The sequence below is a fragment of the Rhinopithecus bieti genome, unplaced genomic scaffold (genome assembly GCF_001698545.2).
Source record: "Rhinopithecus bieti isolate Rb0 unplaced genomic scaffold, ASM169854v2 scaffold_3040, whole genome shotgun sequence".
Taxonomy (NCBI): Eukaryota; Metazoa; Chordata; class Mammalia; order Primates; family Cercopithecidae; genus Rhinopithecus; species Rhinopithecus bieti.
The window spans coordinates 6,486,406-6,508,247 of record NW_016804657.1 but is presented as its reverse complement, the minus strand read 5'-3'; the positions used below and the strand labels follow the sequence as shown (position 1 = coordinate 6,508,247).

The window sequence follows — 21,842 nt, the reverse complement described above, 5'->3', positions numbered from 1 at the left end:
AGGAAAGAAGAAAAGGGCAGGGAAATGATATCATGACATTTCTGAAACGGAAACTACATCTAGCTATTCAACTGACAAATGTATTTATATGACATCTATTTCCCCAATAAATAGCCCCTAAAATATTCTAGGAAAGCTTATGAATCATCGATCATCTTTATTTCTCTGAAAATCAGCTGCTGTTAGATCCCACCTTTGTTTTCCAGCAGTTTTGCTCAGTTCTATTTAACACAAACCTTCCTTTTTTCAATAACTGCCACCATCCGAGTGGTATAATAATTAAGAAAAATATCACACCTGTGGAGGGTCCAAGGCCTGTAAAGATAATGCTTCTTCTCCCAGCCTGCGATACGAATACACCTGAAGGTCGGAGAATGTTTCTAGCAGCGGACTGTTAAGGGTTTCTGGCAATAACAAACTCAGGAGGCCGGAGGTCAGGCCGGTGGCTCCGAAGACAATGAATGGTAAAGACCATTGCACATATTTCTGCAGAGGTGGGGAGTGGAATGAAAACAAACCAGAGCATTAGTTTCCTTAGCATGTAACGCAAGCAGTCTCATGACTGAAAAACCGTCATGTTTAACACCCAGTTCATGACCTCCCACTAGACTACACTATAAACCACTTCTTTCCACATGCATTATCCTGGAAAATCAGAGAATGATTCCTCAGGCATATAGATATGGGAGTGAGTAAATAAAAGAACAGTACTGGTTTGTGGATCAGAAGCAGCAATTTCATGCCCAGGGTGGGTATTGCAGGAGAAGAGGCCAGGCTGCCTCTGAGCAGGCAGGCCTATGTGGCCAGAGTTGACAGGACATCTCGTAGTTCAGCTTCCATTCCAGGTGAGCACACTTTGCACAGAGGCACCCCAAAATACTTGCTGATGATGAACTTTAAAGTTCTCAATCCTGGAATTGGCCAAACCATCCCATATACCTTAACACTATAACTGAGAGTTCCAGGGATTAAAGGTGTAAAAACTCTTTAACCCTACCATATACATATGGCTTATAAACTTCTAAATTGAGCATGGTAAAGGACTGGTGAAACAAGCAATTGTTTCAGAGATCCAAAACATATTCTCAGGAAAACAGAAACACTTCATCACAAACAGGTTCAAAGAAAACATGAAAAACAGTTGCTTCCAGGGTACTTCTCTGGGGCTTTTCTTAGCTGATCAACATTCTAGAATTCCAGCTAAGCTTTATGATCTTCTGGTTTAGGCTTCCAAATTCTGTGGGTAGGTTCACTACTAATTAGGATTTCCCCTCAGGTAATTTTTTCCTGATTTTTTAAAGTGAAGAGATAATGGAGGAGGTGGAAAAGGGAGAAGGGGGAGGAGAAGGGAGAGATGGAGAGAACCAAGCAGAAGATGGGGATGAGGAGGAAGAGGGAGGAGGAGAATCTCTCATCTCTAGCCATCTACATGCAAACATATGTCCAGCACTGTGAGCCTGTTGTTGAAACAAGGGGAAAACACACTTTGCCTTCTTCTAACCTTACAGGAAGCAACAGAGACACAGTGCTGGGTATTATAATGTTCTAGGATAGCTATCCAAAGTCAGATATCTTTAACAGTACCTATATTTTGCAGAATAAAACACAGACCTAACATGACTCCTTCAAGAAGGGTCTTGTGACCTAAAATTAACCATGAGACATGGAGAGAGATACTCAGAGAAGGGAAATGTACTGCACCTCAGAAAATGAAAAGGTTACAGTGGCATTTCAGAGACCTGCCTAAGTAATGAACAGTTGTCTACAGAACAGGTCAACAAGTCCCACATCAAATCTAGTTGCTTTCAAAATGTCTCAGCTGGGGAAAGTCACAAATCAAACCAAGGAGAGACTTGCATAGGGGTCCCCTGGGTTCTTTCACAGAATCTGAGCATTTTAAGATGAAGGATTTTAGGGCTGTCATTTAATCTGATTCCCTTTCTTTGACTATAACAGTTGGAAAGTTTCAAAAAACATTAACAGACACAGTGCGAGACGTATTTCTCCTCTAATATTTTCCAAGAGGTGTGTTCTTGGGGGAAGGTATTTAACCTCTTTCTGTAGCATTTCTCATATTTAATACAGGGGTAACAACAATGCCTACCTTTTATGGTTACTATGAGGACTGCACGTGATGATATGTAGAAAGTGCTCAACATAGAGCCCAGCACACAGCAGAAGTGTCATACATACTTATTAGTTGACTAACTTTTTCATGGGGACAGGAATGGGGCACACTGGCAATAGCAGGCCTTCCAGCGAATTCAGATGAACAAAAAATCAGACCCACTGGAGGCAAATGAATCCTCGATAAGAGTCCGTCTGCCCTGACGGAGTACTATCTAAAAGGGACAAGGTTCACATTTGTGTCAGCTGATCTTAAATGACATCTGTTCATCACCTCTTTCCACTCAAAAGCATAAGCATTTCCAAAGCATAGAATCAAGAAAAACAAAACTAGAAGGTACAAACCAACCAGTGAGGGGATGAAGGGAGCAATAATCCCACCAACTCGGGAGAACATGGAACAAGTTCCAAGCCCAACATTCCTGAAAAGCATAAGGAAAAATACATCAGTAAGTTCTAGCGGGGAAATTAAGAGACCCTTGGGGGGCAGCAGTGGGCCCTGAATAACATGTCCTGAAGTGGAAGTACAGGATCATAGAGAACAGTGGGTTCTAGAGCTGCCTACTAGACATTCCTGAGATGCTAGGAATGTTCTGTAATTACCCGGTCCAATGTGGAAGCCACTAGACACATGCACTACTGTGTGCTTGAAATGCGGCCAGGAAGGATGAAGAACTGAATGTTTAATTATTTAATTTGAATTAATTTACACTTAAATAGTTACACAAAGCTAGTAACTACCATATTGGACAGTGGATCCACAAAGGATGATATAGAAAAGAGCATTTGAATATTTTTAAATTAAAAGTTCTCATGGGTTTTTATGCCTTAGGTCTCTTACAAACAGCCAGGGTTTTATGATCTGAAAAGGCTGCTCATTTATTTAAACTCAACTAATTAACAAAGGGTCAAGCATATAAATAGAAATTGACTAAGTGTGTACTGTTAGGAAACCAAGAACACCTTTATGGCGAGTGCAGGCATAAAAAAGGTAGGAAGGAGAGAGGGAAGGAGAGAGAATGATAATTAATGGTTTTGGGTAGAGGGATACAGCACTCTGTAATCCCAGCTGAAAAGTTCATACTCACATTTGCTCTCAAAATTGTCCCAGTTTGGACAAAATCATCATGTTAGTTTTATAGCCAGTAGCCAGGTAAAATAGGTTACAGGACCAACTAGGAAATTACTAGCCAATTGCAGACACTCTGATCTCTTACTGGGAAAAATAATTTTAAATTAACAGGCAGAAAGAACCATGAGGCTTCTTGCATGGATAAGGGAAGGAGAAGGATTGTTTGGAAAGATCCTCTAAAAGACTGAGAAAGAGCCAGCTGAGAGAATACCTGCCCAGACCACAGAAGCAGTTCTGCAAAGCCTCAGCTGCACCCCATCCTTCAAATTTGGGTGTGTTTCTTGCTTTCAGACTTATTTTATGAAGGAAAATTTAGGCTGGATATTTATCGTTTTCAATATAAACACATCCTATTCATTAAGAACCCAGCTTTAATAATTGCTGTTTAACTCTGATATTTACTTACTATATGAAATTGTCATTTAAAAATGTGTCTATTTTGTGTTAAAATGGAGGCTCTGTGAGAATAGGGAGCTTGTCCCCTTGTCTGTGATGTGTGATACAGGATGGGTAACTGAATAAATAAAATTCACCAAAATAATAACAGCATCTGCACACTGTTTGAGTGATAGAATATGCCTAGCATAGAGTACTTCTCTTACAACTTACACTAAGGAATTCAGTCTACCATAAAGTGACATTTTCCTAGCAGAGCAGGCAGAGAGCAGTCTGCAAAGGCAGGCTCTTAGCCTAAACTGCTTGCTGAATTACTGCTGTCCCACACTAACTCCAGAAGCAGATGAAATGAGCACACCTCTGTTGGTGCAAGAATGGATGACAAAGTGTAGAATGTGTGAAGAATGAGGCTGTGTGAGGCACATACCTGATGACTGTAGGGTAAAGCTCAGAGGTGTAGATATAAACAATGTTAAAGGCAGCACTGATGGTCAGCTTCCCCAGCAAGGACAAGGAATGGCTGTTCACCACTGCAAACACACCTGTGTCTGAGGAGGACAAGAGCAATGCCTATGAGACCCACAGTTAAAATAATTCCTCTAAATGGCACATTTCATTTTGATGGAGCGGGTGGCATTCATGTTGATCTCAAAGAGCAAAGAGGTAGTGTAACCACATACAGAAGAACACATTCAGAAGGTTTAGTAATCACACAAACACACACAACTATTTTTTCACTGTTTTGGCTCTACCCTTGAAAACTTACATACTGGTGTCATTAAGTGTGATAAACTTTCACTCACTCCTGAATGATAGAGTACCCTGAAAATTTCTGTACTGTCATAAAGTAAGCTTCATGGAAATTCTAAGTTTCATCTTCCAAGGGTGTAACTTGACTCTCCTTTCTTCCCTCTTACTCACATAATCAATGATGTAAAACAGTGGTCTGCACAACAAGCCCTGATAAATACATGATACAGAGGTAAGCTCCAGAAAAGCTCTTACATGCAGTTTGTATCCCCTGGTGTTTCACTGAGAAGGTAAGGAACAATGCCATTCAATTACTATCAGAAGATCAAAGACATTAATGTTCTTTCTTTCTTTTCTTTGAGACAGAGTCTTGCTCTTGTCTCCCAGGCTGGAGTGCCATGGCGCAATCTCTGCTCACTGCAACCTCCACCTCCTAGGCTCAAGCGATTCTCCTGCCTCGGCCTCCCGAGTAGCTGGAATTACAGGCACCCGCCACTACGCACAGCTAATTTTTGTATTTTTAGTAGAGACAGTGTTTCACCATGTTGGCCAGGCTGGTCTTGACCTCCTGACCTCAGGTGATCCACTTGCCTCGGTCTTCCAAAGTGCTAGGATTACAGGTGTGAGTCACCATGCCCAACCAATGTTCTGTAAATAACAAGAATCTAAATATGAAATTACTTTTACTCCTCAACTTCTCACTTGAATTACTAATCAATAGTAGTATTTTAGTTTCTTAATGTAATGCTTTTATTTAAAATGCAAAAAATATATTTTATGTCAGTTCATTTCTTTACCAAAAATGCTAACAATTATCTTATGTTTTTTCCTTTATTAACATTATACTTTCTGGGATTCTATAATTTAATGATTTTTTAAAATAAAAGTTTAACCTCTCCCCCTCAATAATCATTTGCCTCTACCTTCAAAATAACAATTTACTCCTTATGAGGCAAAAAAGTTCTCATTGACTCTGTTGTACTTCCTACCATTCCCTATCAAACATCCCAGTGATTGACCACCACTCCACTTCCTCCAATGCACCTGCCCTGGCAACTTACAATGTGGCTTCCAATACCATCCTCTCCTGAAATTCCTACTCTTGAAGGTCAGCAGCAATATCCTCATCACCAAATGTAATTGCGTCTCATTCTCCTTGACATTTCTGCCAAAGAGAACACTCTCGTTCCTTCCTTAGGAATGTATGGCTCACAGAAACCACTCTTCCCCTAAATAGCTCAAATGAAATATGCTTTCTTTCATTTGACCTCCACTGCCCCTACTTTCCAATCCATTCAACTGGCATGCCTCAGACACTGCCTTGTGGCTGCTTACTTTTCCATCTTGCCTGTCCAAATTGGGATTTCGAGTTCTCTCAGACCCAGGTTGGTATCTTCCTTATATTTGTGTTCCTCACTGCACCTCCCATAGCACTATGTACACTGGTGCTCAGTGAGTATCTGCTGAATTAATATGTGGAAAGACTACAAGAGGGATTAATTTAGTGAATAGAACCTGTGTTCATGCTCTCTCAACTTGAAAGGAGGGAGGCATAGATATGCCCCAGTCCAAAAAATAAGTTTCGCCTTCCCTGCTTAACTATAAAATCATCTTCTTTAAAGAGTATGCCCTGAACAGAGTAGTCCAGACTCTGCCAAACTCCACCTTCTGAGGCAGCTTTCTCAAACTCTTCTACCAGGTTATTTGGAAGAAGATGTTAGCTCTTCTAAGTCCTGGATATATATTTTTAAGCCACAAGGTGCTTCTGATAAAGAATCATGTCTTTCAGCATTTACCCTGATATACGTTTCTCAACTTTTGAGATCTAACAACATTTTCACTTAAACCAATAATGAGGGCAAATTAAATTCATCAATTATTTTCCAGAAAACAGAATGAGTTGGGAAAAGGTATTGGATAGCATTGAACCAAACAGAAATATGCACATTTGCTTGATTGCAAATGATCTCTGGGACTGTTTTCAACCTATACAGAATGGCATCTTTCAGAACTGTAAGGAGGTACTATATATCTTTAACAACAGGCTAAAGAACTGCCATCCTTGAAATTTGGATTCCAAGGGTGTGTCACAGAAAGTCTATCTTCTTAATATCCACAAGATCCAAAGCTAGATGAAGTTTTCCATGACAGGGTCAGGATAGCCCTAGCTGTAGCCCATTTGGGAAGCCTGGCTCCGGGTACATGTCCACAGAATACGTGTATTAGTCCAATGCCCCACCTGATGCTTAAAACTTCTCTCATATGTGCCTGCCAACGGGGTCTGCAGTTGCCACTTAAACCAGGGAAATTCACTTTTTCCTCAAGATAGCCCATGTCCATTTCAGACACGTTTGATTATGAGAAAATTATTTCTTATTGTTTTTGGGACTTCTGCCTGTGCGGCTGCTGAGCTGCTGGTCCTGGCAAAAGCTCAGGAAGGCTTTGCAGCCATTAGACTGGCTCTCTGTATTCTTTATCTGAAAATCAGATATTATTGGCTATTACCAACGAATGTCCAAAGTGATGGTCTAAAAAAAAGAGTGATTTAAAAGACATAAGCAAAACTAAACTATCTTTTTAAAAAAGGAAATCTCAAAACACTTGTATTCTTCAAATTCTGAACTCAAGGAGGCTATAAATTTATTCCAATGAAGAAACTACTAAGGACATAATTTTCAGAACTATTTTTCTGGAAGGTTTTTCAGAGACCATTTGGGATCACCAGAAAAAAATGTCTTAGTATGACAGTCACACTTCACTGACCCAAACTAGCAAAAATTCAACTTTGTCATCCACTTCATTCACTGTGTGATTGCAAGCAAATTGTTCATTTTGATCGTTCACATGTTAAAAATCTTTAAGACAGGTACAGGTCCTCTACTATGATACATAAATGGGGTAAGAATTACAATTCATTTTGCTTCCCTTTGACTTTCTATAAAAAGCATATACACACAAATTTCTGTCACCATAGTTTCACCTTTTCTAGAATTTCACAATACTATAATACTGTTTGTAGACTTTTGTGTGTGGTTTCTTTCACTTAGCATAGTAGGACATAGTTCGTTGCTTTTTTCTTGTTGACTAATATTCCATTGTATTGATATACCACAATTTGTTTATCCATTCATCAGCTGAAGGGCATTTGAGATCCTTCCGGTTTGGGGCTATTATTAATAAATTCACTATGAACATTTGCATCAAAGTCTTTGTGTGGATCTAGGTTTCCACTTCTCATGAATAAAACTGGTTCATATAGTAAGTGTATGTTTCACTTTAAAATAAGCTGCTAAATATTTTCCAGAGTGTCTTTACTATTTTGTATTTTTACTAGTAGTGTATATGAGTTACAGTTCCTCTTTATCACCAACACTTGTGGTCTCTGTAATTTTTGTCATTTTAATCAGTGTGCTGTGGTATCTCACTGTGGTTTCATTTTTATTTTTGTTTTAGTTTCCATAAGTTATTGAGGTACAGGTGGTATTTGGTTACATGTGTAAGTTCTTTAATGGTGATTTATGAGATTCTGTTGCACCCATCACCTGAGCAGTATACAGTGCACCCTATTTGTAGTCTTTTATCCCTTGCCCCTTCCCACGCTTCCTTCCAAGTCCCCAAAGTCCATTGTATGATTTTCATGCCTATGTGTCCTCACAGCTCAGCTCCCACATATCAGTGAGAACATACGATGTTTGGTTTTCCATTCCTGAGTTAATTCACTTAGAATAATAGTCTCCAATCTCATCCAGGTTGCTGTAAATGCCATTAATTCATTCCTTTTTATGGCTGAGTAGTATTCCATTGAATATATACCATGGTTTCTTTATCCACTCATTGACTAATAATTATTTGGGTTGGTTCCATGATTTTGCAATTGGGAATTGTGCTGCTATAAACATGCATGTGCAAGTATATTTTTTGAATAATGACTTTTTTTTCCTCTGGGTAGATACCCAGTAGTAGGACTGCTGGATCAAATGGTAGTTCTACTTTTAGTTCTTTAAGGAATCTTCACACTGTTTTCCATAGTGGCTGTACTAGTTTACATTCCCACCAGCAGTGTAGAAGTGTTCCCTGATCACCCACACCTATGCCAACATCTACTGTTTTTTGATTTTTTGATTATGGCCAGTCTTGCAGGAGTAAGATGGTATCGCATTGTGACTTTGATTTGCATCTCCCTGATCATTAGTGATGCTGAGCATTTTTTCATATGTTTTTTGGCCATTTGTATATCTTCTTTTGAGAATTGTCTATTCTTGTTCTTGGCCCACTTTTTGATGGGATTGTTTTTTCTTACTGATTTGTTTGAGTTTGTTGTAGATTCTGAATATTAGTCCTTTGTCAGATGTATAGATTGTGAAGATTTTCTCCCACTCTGTGTGTTGTCTGTTTACTCTGCTGACTGTTCCTTTTGCTATGCAAAAGCTCTTTAGTTTAATTAAGTCCCAACTATTTATCTTTGTTTTTATTGCATTTGTTTTTGAGTTCTTGGTCATGAAATCCTTGCTTAAGCCAATATCTAGAAGGATTTTTCCAGGGTTATCTTCTAGTATTTTTATAGTTTCAGGTCTTAGATTTAAGTCCTTAATCCATCTTGAGTTGATTTTTGTATAAGGTGAGGAATGAGGATCCAATTTCATTCTCCTACATGTGGCTAGCCAATTATCCCAACACCATTTGTTGAAAAGGGTGTCCTTTCCCCACTATATGTTTTTGTTTGCTTTCTTGAAGATCAGTTGGCTGTAAGTATTTGGCTTTATTTCTGGGTTCTCTATTCCATTCCATTGGTCTATGTGCCTATTTTTATACCAGTACCATGCTGTTATGGTGACTATGGCCCTATAGTATAATTTGAAATCAGGTAGTGTGATGACTCCAGATTAGTTCTTTTTGCTTAGTCTTGCTTTGCCTATGTGGGCTCTTTTTTGGTTCCATATGAATTTTAGAATTTTTTTTTCTAATTCTGTGAAGAATGATGGTGGTATTTTAATAAGGATTGCACTGAATTTGTAGACTGCTTTTGGCAATTTTCATAACATTGATTTTACCCATCCATGAGCATGGAATGTTTTTCCATTTATTTGTGTGATCTATGATTTCTTTCAGCAGAGTTTTGTAGTTTTCCTTGTAGAGGTCTTTCGACTCTTTGGTTAGGTATATTTCTAAGTATGTCATTTTTTGACAGCTACTATAAAGGGGTTGAGTTCTTGATTTGATTCGCTGCTTGGTTGCCATTAGTGTATAGAAGAGCTACTGATTTGTGTACATTAATCTTATATCCAGAAACTATCCTGAATTCTTTTATCAGTTCTAGGAGCTTTCTGGAGGAGTCTTTAGGGTTTCCAAGGTAAACAATCATATCATCAGCAAACAGTGACAGTTTGACTTCCTCTTTACTGATTTGGATAAAGATTTCTTTCTCTTGTCTGATTGCTCTGGCTAGGACTTCCAGTACTATGTTGAAGAGAAGTGGTAAGAGTGGGCATTCTTGTCTTGTTCCAGTTCTCAGAGGGAATGCTTTCAACTTTTCAGTATTATGTTGTTTGTGGGTTTGTCATAGATGGCTTTTATTACATTGAGGTATGTCCCTCGTATGCCGAGTTATAATCATAAAAAGATGCTGGGTTTTGTCTAATGCTTTTTCTGTATCTATTGAGATGATCATGTGATTTTGTTTTAATTATATGATGTATCACATTGACTTGCATATGTTAAACCATCCTTGCTTCCCTGGTATGAAACCCACTTGATCATAGTGGGTTATCTTTTTGATATGTTGTTGGATTCGGTTAGCTAGTATTCTGTTAAGGATTTTACCAACTATGTTCATCAAGGATATCAGTGTGTAGTTTTCTTTTTTGGTTATGTCCTTTCCTGGTTTTGGTATTAGGGTGATGCTGGCTTCAAAGAATGAATTAGGGAAGGTTCCTTCTTTCTCTATCTTGTGGAATAGTGTCAAAAGGATTGGTACCAATTTGTTAAATGTCTGGTAGAATTCTGCTGTAAATTTGTCTGGTCCTGGACATTTTTTTGTTGGTAATTTTTAAATTACCTTTTCAATCTCGCTGCTTGTCATTGGTCTGTTAAGGGTATCTAATTATTCCTGATTTAAGCTAGGAGGGTTGTATTTTTCCATGAACTTATGCATTTCTTCCTAGGTTTTCTAGTTTATGTGTGTGAAGGTGTTCACAGTAGCCTTGAATGATCTTTTGTATTTCAGTGGTGTCAGTTGTAATATCGCCTGTATCATTTCTTAATGAGGTTATTTGGATTTTCTCTCTTCTTTTCTTGGTTAATCTTGCTAATGATCTATCAATTATATTTATCTTTTCAAAGAACCAGCTTTTCGTTTCATTTATCTTTTGTATTTGTTTGTTCTATTTCATTAGTTTTGCTCTGATCTTGGTTATTTCCTTTCTCCTGCTGGGTTTGGTTTTGGTTTGTTCTTATTTCTCTAATTCCTTGAGGTATGACCTTAGAATGTCACTTTGTACTCTTTGGGTCTTTTTGATGTAGGCGTTTAGGGGTATGAACTTTCCTCTTAGCACTGCCTTTGCTATATTCCAGAGGTTTTGATAGGTTGTGTCATTACTGTCATTCAGTTCGAAGAATTTTTAAATTTCCATCTTGATTTTGTTTTTGACCCGTTGCTCATTCAGGAGCAGGTTATTTAATTTCCATGTATTTGTGTGGTTTTGAAGGTTCCTTTTGGAGTTGATTTCCAGTTTTATTCCACTGTAATCTAAGAGAGTGCTTGATACAATTTCAAATTTCTTAAATTTATTGAGGCTCGTTTTAGGGCTTATCATATGGTCTATCTTGGAGAAAGTTCCATGTGCTGTTGAATAGAATGTGTATTCTGTGGCTGTCACATGAAATACTCTGTATATATCTCTTAAGTCCATTTGTTCCAAGGTAGTTTAAATCCATTGTTTCTTTGTTGACTTTGCCTTGATGACCTGTCTAGTGCTGTCAGTGGAGTAATGAAGTCCCCCATTATTAATATGTTGCTGTCTATCTCATTTCCTAGGTATATTATTATTCTAGGTATATTATTATTTGTTTTATAAATTTGAGAGCTCTAGTGTTAGGTGCATATATGCTTAGGATTGTGATATTTTCCTGTTGGACAAGGTCTTTCACAGTTACATAATGTCCCTCTTTGTCTCTTTTAACTGCTGTTGCTTTGTTTTATCTGATATAAGAATAGCTATCCCTGCTCACTTTTTGTGCCCATTTGCATGAAATGCCTTTTCCACCCCTTTACCTTAAGTTTATGTGAGTCCTTAATGTGTTAGTTGAGTCTCCTAAGGCAGCAGATAGTTGCTTGGTGAGTTCTTATCCATTTTGCAGTTCTGTAAGTTTTAAGTGGGGCAGTTAGGCCATTTATATTCAATGAAGTATTGAGACCTGAGGTACCCTTGCATTCATTGTGCTATGTTTTGCCTGTATACCTTGGGTTTTTTGTTGTTTTTGCTTTTTAACTTGTATTTTGTTTTATAGGTCCTGTGATTTACGCTTTAAAGAGTTTCTGTTTTGATGTGTTTCCAGGATTTGTTTCAAGATTTAGAGCTCCTTTTAGCAGTTCTTGTAGTGGTGGCTTGTTAGTGGTGAATTCTCTCAGCATTTGTTTGTATGAAAAATACTGTATTTCCTTCAAAAATGATGCTTAACTTCACTGGATACAAAATTCCTGGCTGATAATTGTTTCTTTTGAGGGGGCTGAAGATAGGGTCCCAATCCCTTCTGGCTTGTAGGGTTCTGCTGAAAAATCTGCCATTAATCTGAGAAGTCTTCCTTTATGGGTTACCTGCTGCTTCTGTCTCACAGTTTCTTAAGATTGTTTCCTTTGTCTTAACTTTACATAACCTGATGACAATGGGCCTAAGCAATGACCTTTTTGCGATGAATTTCCCAGGTGTTCTTTGTGCTTCTTGTATTTGGAACATCTAGGTCTCTAGTAAGGCCAGGGAAGTTTTCCTCGATTAATCCCCCATATCTATTTTCCTAACTTTTACATTTCTCTTCTTACTCAGGAATACCAATTATTCTTTGGTTTGGTCATTTAACATAATCCCAGACTTCTTGGAGGCTTTGTTCATATTTTCTTATTCTTTTTTCTTTGTCTTTGTTGCATTGGGTTAATTCAAAAACCTTGTCTTAGAGCTTTGAATTTCTTTCTTCTACTTGTTCAATTCTATAGCTGAGACTTTCCAGAGCATTTTGCATTTCTGTAAGTATGTCCAATGTTTCCTGAAGTTTACATTGTTTTTTATTTAAGCTGTCTATTTCCTTGAATATTTCTCCCTTCATTTCCTGTATCATTTTTTGGAGTTCCTTGCATTGGACTTTGGCTTTCTCTGGTGCCTCAGTTTAATAAATAACCTTTTTTCTGTCAGAGGGAAGGTCTAGGCTGAAGGCTGCTGCTTAGATTCTTTTGTCTCACGGGGTATTCCCTTGATATAGTACTCTCCCCCTTTTGCTATGGATATGGCTTCATGTGAACCAAACTGCAGTGATTGTTGTCTTTCTTTTGGGTGTAGCCACCCAGCAAGTCTACCTGTCTCCGGGCTGGTACTGGGGGTTGTCTGGACAGAATCCTGTGATGTGAACTGTCTATGGGTCTCTCAGCCATGGATAACAGTGTCTGTTCCAGTGCAGGTGCCAGGAGGGTGCAATGGACTCCATGAGGGTTCTTAGCTTTTGTGGGGTTTTTGTTTGTTTGTTTTTTGAGATGGAGTCTTGCTCTGTTGCCCAGGCTGGAGGCTGGAGTGCAGTGGCACAATCTTGGCTCACGGCAATCTCCGCCTCCTGGGTTCAAGCGATTCTTCTGCCTCAGCCTCCTGAGTAGCTGGGAGGTACAGCCACATGCCACCATACCCAGCTAATTTTTACATTTTTAGTATAGACGGTGTTTCACCATCTTGGCCAGGCTGGTCTCGAACTCCTGACCTTGTGATCTGCCCACCTCGGCCTCCCATAATGCCAGGATTATAGGCGTGAGCCACCGTACCCAGTCAGTTTTTGTGGCTTAATGCTCTATTTTTGTGCTAGTTGGCTTCCTGCTGGGAGGTGGCACTTTTCCAGAGAACATCAGCTATGGTACTATGGAGAGGAACCAGCGGTGGGTGGGGCCCTAGAACTCCCAAGATTATTTGCCTTTTGTCTTCAGCTACCAGGGTTGGGAGGGAAGGCTGTCAGGTGGGGGCAGGGCTAGGCCACCCTCCCGAGGGATCCCTGTGGCCTCCTTAGGGACCCAGCGAGCTCCCAGGGCCTTTTCCGCTGCTTCCTCTACCCCTGTATTTTGCTGGCTGTCTTAATTGACTCAACTCCAGGTACGGTGTGAAACTTCTGCAAACAGACCTTCAGTTTCTCCAGGGCGGGTGTGTGTTCAGGAGAAGAGAATCTCCTTTTCCCACTTCCGCAATTGGGGTACTCAGTATTTGGAATGTCTCCAGGTCCTGCAGGAGCAGGCTGCTTCCTTCAGAGGGACTGTGGGTCCTCTTGGGATTGCTGGTTTCTTCTTGCTGTCTATCTGGAGCTAAAGTTCATGATGCGAGCCTCTACACAGTGCTCTGTCCATCCGAGTCAGAGCTGCAATCTAGTCCTGCCTTCCGTCTGCCATGATGATCCTGATATTGTGGTTTCAATTTCTATTTCCCTAATGTTTGATGATGTTGAACAACTTTCCCCATATTTATTTGTCATTTTTATATCTTTTTGGAGAAGCATCCATTCAAATCTTTTGCTCATTTTTTCCTTATTATTAAAGTCGTTTCTATATTCTGGATACAAGTCTTTTATCAGATATATGTTTTACATATATTTTCTTCCAGTTTGTGTCTTACTTTTCATTTCTGTAACAGTGTCTTTTAAAATCAAAAGTTTTAATTTTATGAAGTCTAGTTCATGAATTTTTTTTCTTTTCATGTTTTTTATGTCCTAGTTAAGAAATCTTTGCCTAACTCAAAGTTACTAACATTTTTCTCCAATGTTCTCTTCTACTAGTTGTATAATACAGTTTTAGCATTTACATTTCAGTTTAACAACCATTTCAAGTTTATTGCTGCATATAATGTAATTTATAGGTTGAAGTTATATTTTTTGTATCATATCCAATTATTTCAGCACCATTTTTTAAAAAGGTTATCTTTTCCTCATTGAATTAACATGTCATTTTCATCAAAAATTAATTGACCATGAGCACTTTTCTGTATGTACATTATAACTGAGCAAAATATTTTATTTTAAAAGTAAATGAAATCTCAGCTCTGTCAAAAAAAAAAAAATCAATTGACGATATATGTGGTTCTATTTCATACTCAGTTCTGTTCCATTATCTGTACAGACATTCCTATGCCAACATTGTACTGTCTTGATTAATGTAACTTTATTGTAAGTCTTTTTTTTTTTTTTTTTTTTTTTTTAATGGGGGTTTTTTTGTTGAACCTAAGTTTTGGGGGAGGGGGTGGTCTTTGCGCTACTTCAAATTCCCCCCCCCCGGGTTAAAGCAATTCTCCTGCCTCAGCCTCCGGAGTAGCTGCGATTACAGATGTGCACCACCACGCCCAGATAATTTTTGTATTTTTAGTAGAGATGGGGTTACATCATGTTGGCCAAGCTCGTCTCGAACTCCTGACCTCAGGTGAACCACCTGCCTCAGCCTCCCAAAGTGCTGGGATTATAGGCATGAGCCACCACGCCCAGCCTACTGTAACTCTTATAATCAGGTAGTTAAGTTCTTCAACTTTGTTTTTCCATGATAAAATTATTCTGGATAATCCAGATCCTTTGAATTTCCACATAAATTTTAGTATTGGCCGAGTGCAGTGGCTCACACCTGTAATCCCAGCACTTTGGGAAGCTGAGGCAGGCAGATCACTTGAGGTCAGGAGTTCAAGACTAGCCTGACCAACATGGTGAAACCCCGTCTCTACTAAAAAATACAAAAAATTAGCCGGGCGTGATGGCAGGCGCCTGTAATCCCAGCTACTCGGGAGGCTGAGACACGAGAATCCCTTGAACCCAGGAGGCAGAGGTTGCAGTGAGCCGAGATCACGCCACTGCACTCCAGGNTCTTACTGTGTAGCCTAGGCTAGAGTGCAGTGGCATGATCTCGGCTCACTGCAACTTCCACCTCCCGGGTTAAAGCAATTCTCCTGCCTCAGCCTCCGGAGTAGCTGCGATTACAGATGTGCACCACCACGCCCAGATAATTTTTGTATTTTAGTAGAGATGGGGTTACATCATGTTGGCCAAGCTCGTCTCGAACTCCTGACCTCAGGTGAACCACCTGCCTCAGCCTCCCAAAGTGCTGGGATTATAGGCATGAGCCACCACGCCCAGCCTACTGTAACTCTTATAATCAGGTAGTTAAGTTCTTCAACTTTGTTTTCCATGATAAAATTATTCTGGATAATCCAGATCCTTTGAATTTCCACATAAATTTTAGTATTGGCCGAGTGCAGTGGCTCACACCTGTAATCCCAGCACTTTGGGAAGCTGAGGCAGGCAGATCACTTGAGGTCAGGAGTTCAAGACTAGCCTGACCAACATGGTGAAACCCCGTCTCTACTAAAAAATACAAAAAATTAGCCGGGCGTGATGGCAGGCGCCTGTAATCCCAGCTACTCGGGAGGCTGAGACACGAGAATCCCTTGAACCCAGGAGGCAGAGGTTGCAGTGAGCCGAGATCACGCCACTGCACTCCAGGCTGGGCGTGACAGAGCAAGACTCTGTCTAAAAAAAAAAATTAATATTAACTTGTCAATTTATATCACCAAAAGAAGACTGCTGGAAATTTTACTGATACCACACTGAATGAAGATAAATCAATTTGGGGAGAGCTGATATCTTAATGGCTTCTGGTCCATGAGCATGGTAATCTATTTATTTATTATTACTATTACCAATTCATTTAGTTCATCTTTAATTTTTCTCATCAGCATTTTAAAGTTTTTTGTAGTCATATACATGTGTCATAAAATGTATCCCTACATTTTCATATTTTATTTTATTATAAATGGCATCGGTTTATTTCAGTTTTAACTATTTGTTGCTAATATGTAGAAAGAAAATTGTTTATCACATGACTCTGCTAAGCTCATCAATTAATTCTTACAGATTTCTTTTTTGTATGGATTTTCTATGAAGGTGATCATGATGTAGTCTGGTGAATAAAGACAGTTTTACTTCTGTTCCAGTTGAAATCCCTTTAATTTCTTTTTATTGCTTTATTATATTCACTAGTACTTTTTGTACAATGTTCCATAGAAGTGCTAAGAATGGACATCCTGGACTTTTTCCTGATCTTAGATAAGTATTCAGTCTTTCACCAGTAAATGTCATGTTTACTGTAGGTATTCCCTTAATATTCTTTATCAAGTTAAGAAAGTTCCTGACCTCGTGATCCACCCCCCTCGGCCTCCCAAAGTGCTAGGATTACAAGCATGAGCCACCATGCCTGGCCACTAATTGGCTTTTGAATGTTAAACCAACCTTGTATTTGTGGGATAAAATTTACTATAGTCATTAGTACTGCCTTTTTTATGCAGTGCTGGACTCAATTTGCTAATATTTTGTTTAAGATTTTTACATCATATTAATGAGAGATATTGATCTGTAGTTTTCTCTTCTTATAATGCCTTTATTTTGTTTGGTTTAGGTACCAAAGTAATTGCTGGCCCTTAGAGGCTAAGTTGGGAGAGTTATTCTCTCCTCTTTATTTTCTGGAAAAGTGTGTACAATTGATGCTCTTTCTTTTGTGTTTCATAGAATTTACCACAAAGCCATCTGAGCCTAGAATTCTCTTTGTGGGCATGTTTTTAACTACAAATTCAATTTTTTTAAGCGGTGCTATTCAGGTTATCTATATGTTTTTAAGTAAGCTTTGGTAGTTTGCAATCTTTCAAGAAATTTGCCCATTTTACCTAAGCTGAATTTATTGACATAAAAATGTTCGTAATATTCCCTTATTAATGCCTATAGGTTCTATAATGATGTTCCATCTTTCATTCCACATACTGGTAATGTGTGTCTTCTCTCTTTTTTCTTTATTATCATGGTGAGAGGTTTAATAATTGTATTGGTCTTAAACAACCAGCTTTTGGTTTCACTGACTTTTCTCCATTGTTTTTCCTTTCATTCCATTGATTTTTTTGCTTTTATATTTATAATTTTCTTCCTGTGCTTGCATTATGCTTAATTAGCTTTTCTTTTTTAAAATTTGTTATCTACTTTCTTAAGTTGGAAGCTCAGATCATTAATTTGAAAACTTTCTTTTTTTCTGATACTTAAAAAAATTATATAAATTTCCCTGTAAGCATTATTTTATCTGCCTCCCATAAACTCTGATACAATATACTTTACATTTTTTTGAGACACAGTCTCACTCTGACACCCAGGCTAGCGTGCAGTGGTGCAATCTCGGCTCACTGCAACCTCTGCTTCCCGGGTTCAAGCCATTCTCCTGCCTCAGCCTCCTGAGTAGCTGAGATTACAGGTGTGCACCACCATGACTGGCTAATATTTTTGTACTTTTAGTAGAGACAGGGTTTCATCATGTTGCCAGGTTGATCTTGAACTCCTGACCTCAAGTGATCCACCTACCTTGGCCTCCCAAAGTGCTGCGATTACAGGCATGAGCCACTGTGCTGGGCCGATACAGTATATTTTATTGTTCAATTAAAACTATTTTCCAGTTTTCCTTGTGATTTTTTTCTCCAATCCACATGTTTTTAGAAGGGTGTTGTTCCATATCCATGTATTTGAGGATCTTCCAGATATCTTTCTGTTGGTGATTTTTAGTTTAATTCTACTCTGGTCAACTAACTTGTTTTTGTAAATTTTCAATTCTTCTAAACTTACTGAAACTTGTCTTATGGCCTAGAATAAGGTCTTTCTTGGCAAATGTTCTGTGTGCACTTCAAATGGAATACCTATTCTATTGGTTTAGGGTAGAGTGACCTATAGATCAGGTCATATTGGTTGTTCAAGTCTATATTTTCTGTTTACCTTTCTATCAATCATTGAGAAAGTGATACTGAAGTATCTGTGTTTCTTGGATTTGTCTATTTCGCCTTTTTTTGCTTCATGTACTATAAATTTATTACAAGTATACAGTTAAGACTGTTCTATCCTCTTGATGAACTGACCACTTTCTTATTATGTGTTTATAGTTTTCATCAAATTTGCGAAGCATTTGAGCATTTCTGTAAATACTTTTTCTTTATCCCCTCCTTCTAAGACTAGTATTACACGTATGTAGGCCACTTAATATTGTCCCACAACTCATTGATGCTTTGTTAGCTTTTTATTCAATTTTTTTTTGTTTCATGTTGTATAGTTTTTTAATGTCTTTAACTGATCTTTTCTGTTTAGTGTTTAACCTGTTGTTAATCTCATCTACCATATTTTTTTCATACATTATATGTTTCATCTCTAGATGAAAGTGTGTCTTTTCTTTCCTTTGACTTCTCTGCTTGTATTCTGCTTGTATTCTTAAGCACATGGAGTACATTTGTAATAGCTGTTTTAATATTCTTGTCTCTTAATTCTATCATCTGTGCATTTTTTATTTTGTTTCTATTGATTTTTCTTCTACTTGTGGGAGGTATTTTTCTGCTTATTTGCATGCCTGGTGATTTTGACTGAAGGCTATACACTCAATTTTTTTTTTGTTAATGTTATTTTTTGGGGTGCTGGACTTTATTTTTCCTTTAAGTCTTGTTGGTCTTTGTTCTGTGATGCAGTTAAGTTACTTGGAATCAGTTGATCTGAGTTTTGTTTTTAAGCACATTTATGGCAAAAAAAAAAAAAGGCCTTTTCCTAAAATGACTCTGACCTAGGAGGTCTCTATCCAATGCTCTGCGACCGGCTGAAGAGAAGACAAACCATTCATGTACTCAACAATCCAAGGACTGTTCTGCTTGCCACTTTCTGGTGATCTCCCCCTGGCCTCAGTAGTTTCTTCAAATGCATGCTCAAATCAGTAAGCAGCCAAAGACTAGGAGGTTTCTTCTGCAGACCTCTGGAGTTCTTCCTCTGTGTATCTTACTACTCTCCAGTATTTTGCTCAGCAAATTCCAGACATCTTGGCTTCCCCAAGCTTCAATTTCTGTTTCTTCCATTTAGTAAGAATGCTATGATTTATTGGGCTTCCCTTCCCTGCACTGTGGTTTGGCAACCATGAGCTAGGGCATTTTCAGAGCCTACTTTGTTTATTTTCTCCTCTCAGGGATCACTGCCTGTCCTATGCAGTCTGTTGTCCAATGTCTGAAAATCACCATTTCTTATGTATATATTTTGTCTGGTTCTATTGTTGTTTAAAGCAAGTCAGCTAGTCTCCATCACTATCATGGCCTGAGCTTAAAGTTCCCACAGCATTTTGCTGTCAATTCTCATATAGTACTTTTATTATTATTTTTGAATCCCTAATTACTCTCATTAGATTGTAAACTCTTCGAGACTAGGAACTAGATTTTGTTTATTAATAGTATCTTTTGTATCATAGACACTAGAGAAGTCAAATAAAGAAATGTGTAGACCAACGTTAGAAAAAGAAATGAGATATGAAGGTGCCACTAGGGCTGAGTCTAAGAACACTACCTCACTAAGAACCCTGTTTATCACGCCATGACCTCCTACTGTTCAGATTCTCTGGCAGGACCACAACTGCCATAAACCTCATCAATGAGAGCCCATTGCCACTCTTGACAACCCAGGTTGTTCGACACTGGCCAATTCCCATCAGGCCTGCACACTAAAGAGTTAAGAACTGGCTTTAATCAGGCAGCGTTAATCCTCTGACTTTAGCTTCACTATTTCCAATGAATACTTTGGTTCTAAAACTCTTATCTGGCCAGATGCGATGGTCATGCCTATAATCCCAGCACTTTGGGAGGCCAAGGCAAGAGAATCACTTGAGACTAGGAGTTCCAGACCAGCCTACAAAAATTTTTTTTTTTAATTTTAAAAATTAGCCTGACATGGCTGGTGCATGCCTGTAGTCCCAGCTACTCAAGAGACTGAGGTGGTAGGACTGCTTGAGCCCAAGAGGTCAAGGCTGCAGTGAGCTATGACCACACTACTGCAGTCCAGCCTGGGAAACAGAGCGAGACCCTGTCTCAAAACAAACCATACAAAAAAACCTCTCTTATCTAAGAGGAGAAAACAGCATTCCCAAAAGAGGACTGACTTTAGAGTTAGAAGGAATCTGAATCCCAGATGTGCTACTTACTTGCTATGCAACCTTGGACGTGTTGCTTGACCAATCTGGGCTTTTGTTTCTTTATAAAAATGGGGATAATATACAATATCTTCTGTATATAAAAAGAATCCAGCACTTGATTAACACTTAATAAATGGTAGCAAGTGTTCTACGGTTAATTAGAATCCGCCACGCAAGCACAGAATTCAGGTAAAATGTCTGATTACTAATCTGGGAAAAACATTAGTGGCACCTGCTAATATTACTCCCAGAGGAGAACATTTACTTCAAGGCCAACCAGCACGCAAATATGTACTGGGCAGGACACTTATGTCTAATAATTATAAAACAAAGGCTGAGGAATGCCAAACAATTTATTTTCTGGCTTACTGGCTATCTCTTCTAGAGATACATTGTCACAGTCTCCACAAATGCTTCTGACACAGAGACCTACAATCAAGTAGAGGTGCTAAAAAATGATGGTGGGTAGAGGGTCACCTGTGTTAGCAGAAAGGCAAGACTGAAGGCATGTTTGGTAAGGAAAAGTGAGGACAAAGGAACACAAAATGCAAACAGAAAATGAGTACTCTCCAAACTAACACAAGATGCTACAGAATTTTTCAAACTGCTAGGTCATTTTCTTTATATGTACTTATTAGAACTTTTACAAATGTAGCCTAAACCTTTGAAAAACTTGAGATTAAAAAAAAGTCATCAAAATACTTTAAAGAGTAAATACAAAAGGTTTAAAGAAAGTTTAAAGAACAAATACTAGTTATCTGAAAGAAGAGAAGATTTAGGCATAGCTAGAAGTCTTTGCAAGCATAGAAAATATTATACAAAAAAGGTAACCATATATTCTCTCTCTAGTGATGAATTAAATGAAAGACAATGGGCTCAATGGTAGTGGAAGATGATAATTTTAATAGTAATGATTATTAAATATAGAAATTACTTATTAAAATTAAGTAGTAGAAATATTAAAATAGAAATAATTTCCCTGGAAATCTTTTTTTTTTTTTTTTTTTAGACAAAATTTTCCTCTTTTTTCCCCGGGTGGAAAGAAAAGGACCCACCTGGGGTCACTGCAACCTCCACCTCCTGGGTTGAAGCCATTCTCCTGCCTCTGCCTCCCTAGTAGCTAGGATTACAGGCACCCGCCACCACGCCCGACTAATTTTGTATTTTAGTAGAGATGGGGTTTCACCATGTTGGTCAGGCTGGTCT

The 21,842-nt window shown here is 38.5% G+C and overlaps 1 protein-coding gene across 3 annotated transcripts in view; it reads right to left on the bottom strand.

Moving 5' to 3' along the window:
- Nucleotides 1-21,842, bottom strand: part of SLC22A15 (solute carrier family 22 member 15) — an 88,966-nt gene that overhangs the window by 3,670 nt on the left and 63,454 nt on the right. For 2 of the 3 annotated variants that reach the window (XM_017869800.1, XM_017869801.1), the window contains 3 exons: nucleotides 4,083-4,203; nucleotides 2,477-2,549; nucleotides 298-486 (listed from right to left, as the gene is read on the bottom strand). In XM_017869800.1, the coding sequence (XP_017725289.1) occupies nucleotides 298-486; nucleotides 2,477-2,549; nucleotides 4,083-4,203 (383 nt within the window). Of the gene's footprint in view, nucleotides 1-297; nucleotides 487-2,472; nucleotides 2,550-4,082; nucleotides 4,204-21,842 lie in introns of all 3 variants that reach the window. The other variant, XR_001885032.1, reaches the window with a different exon arrangement.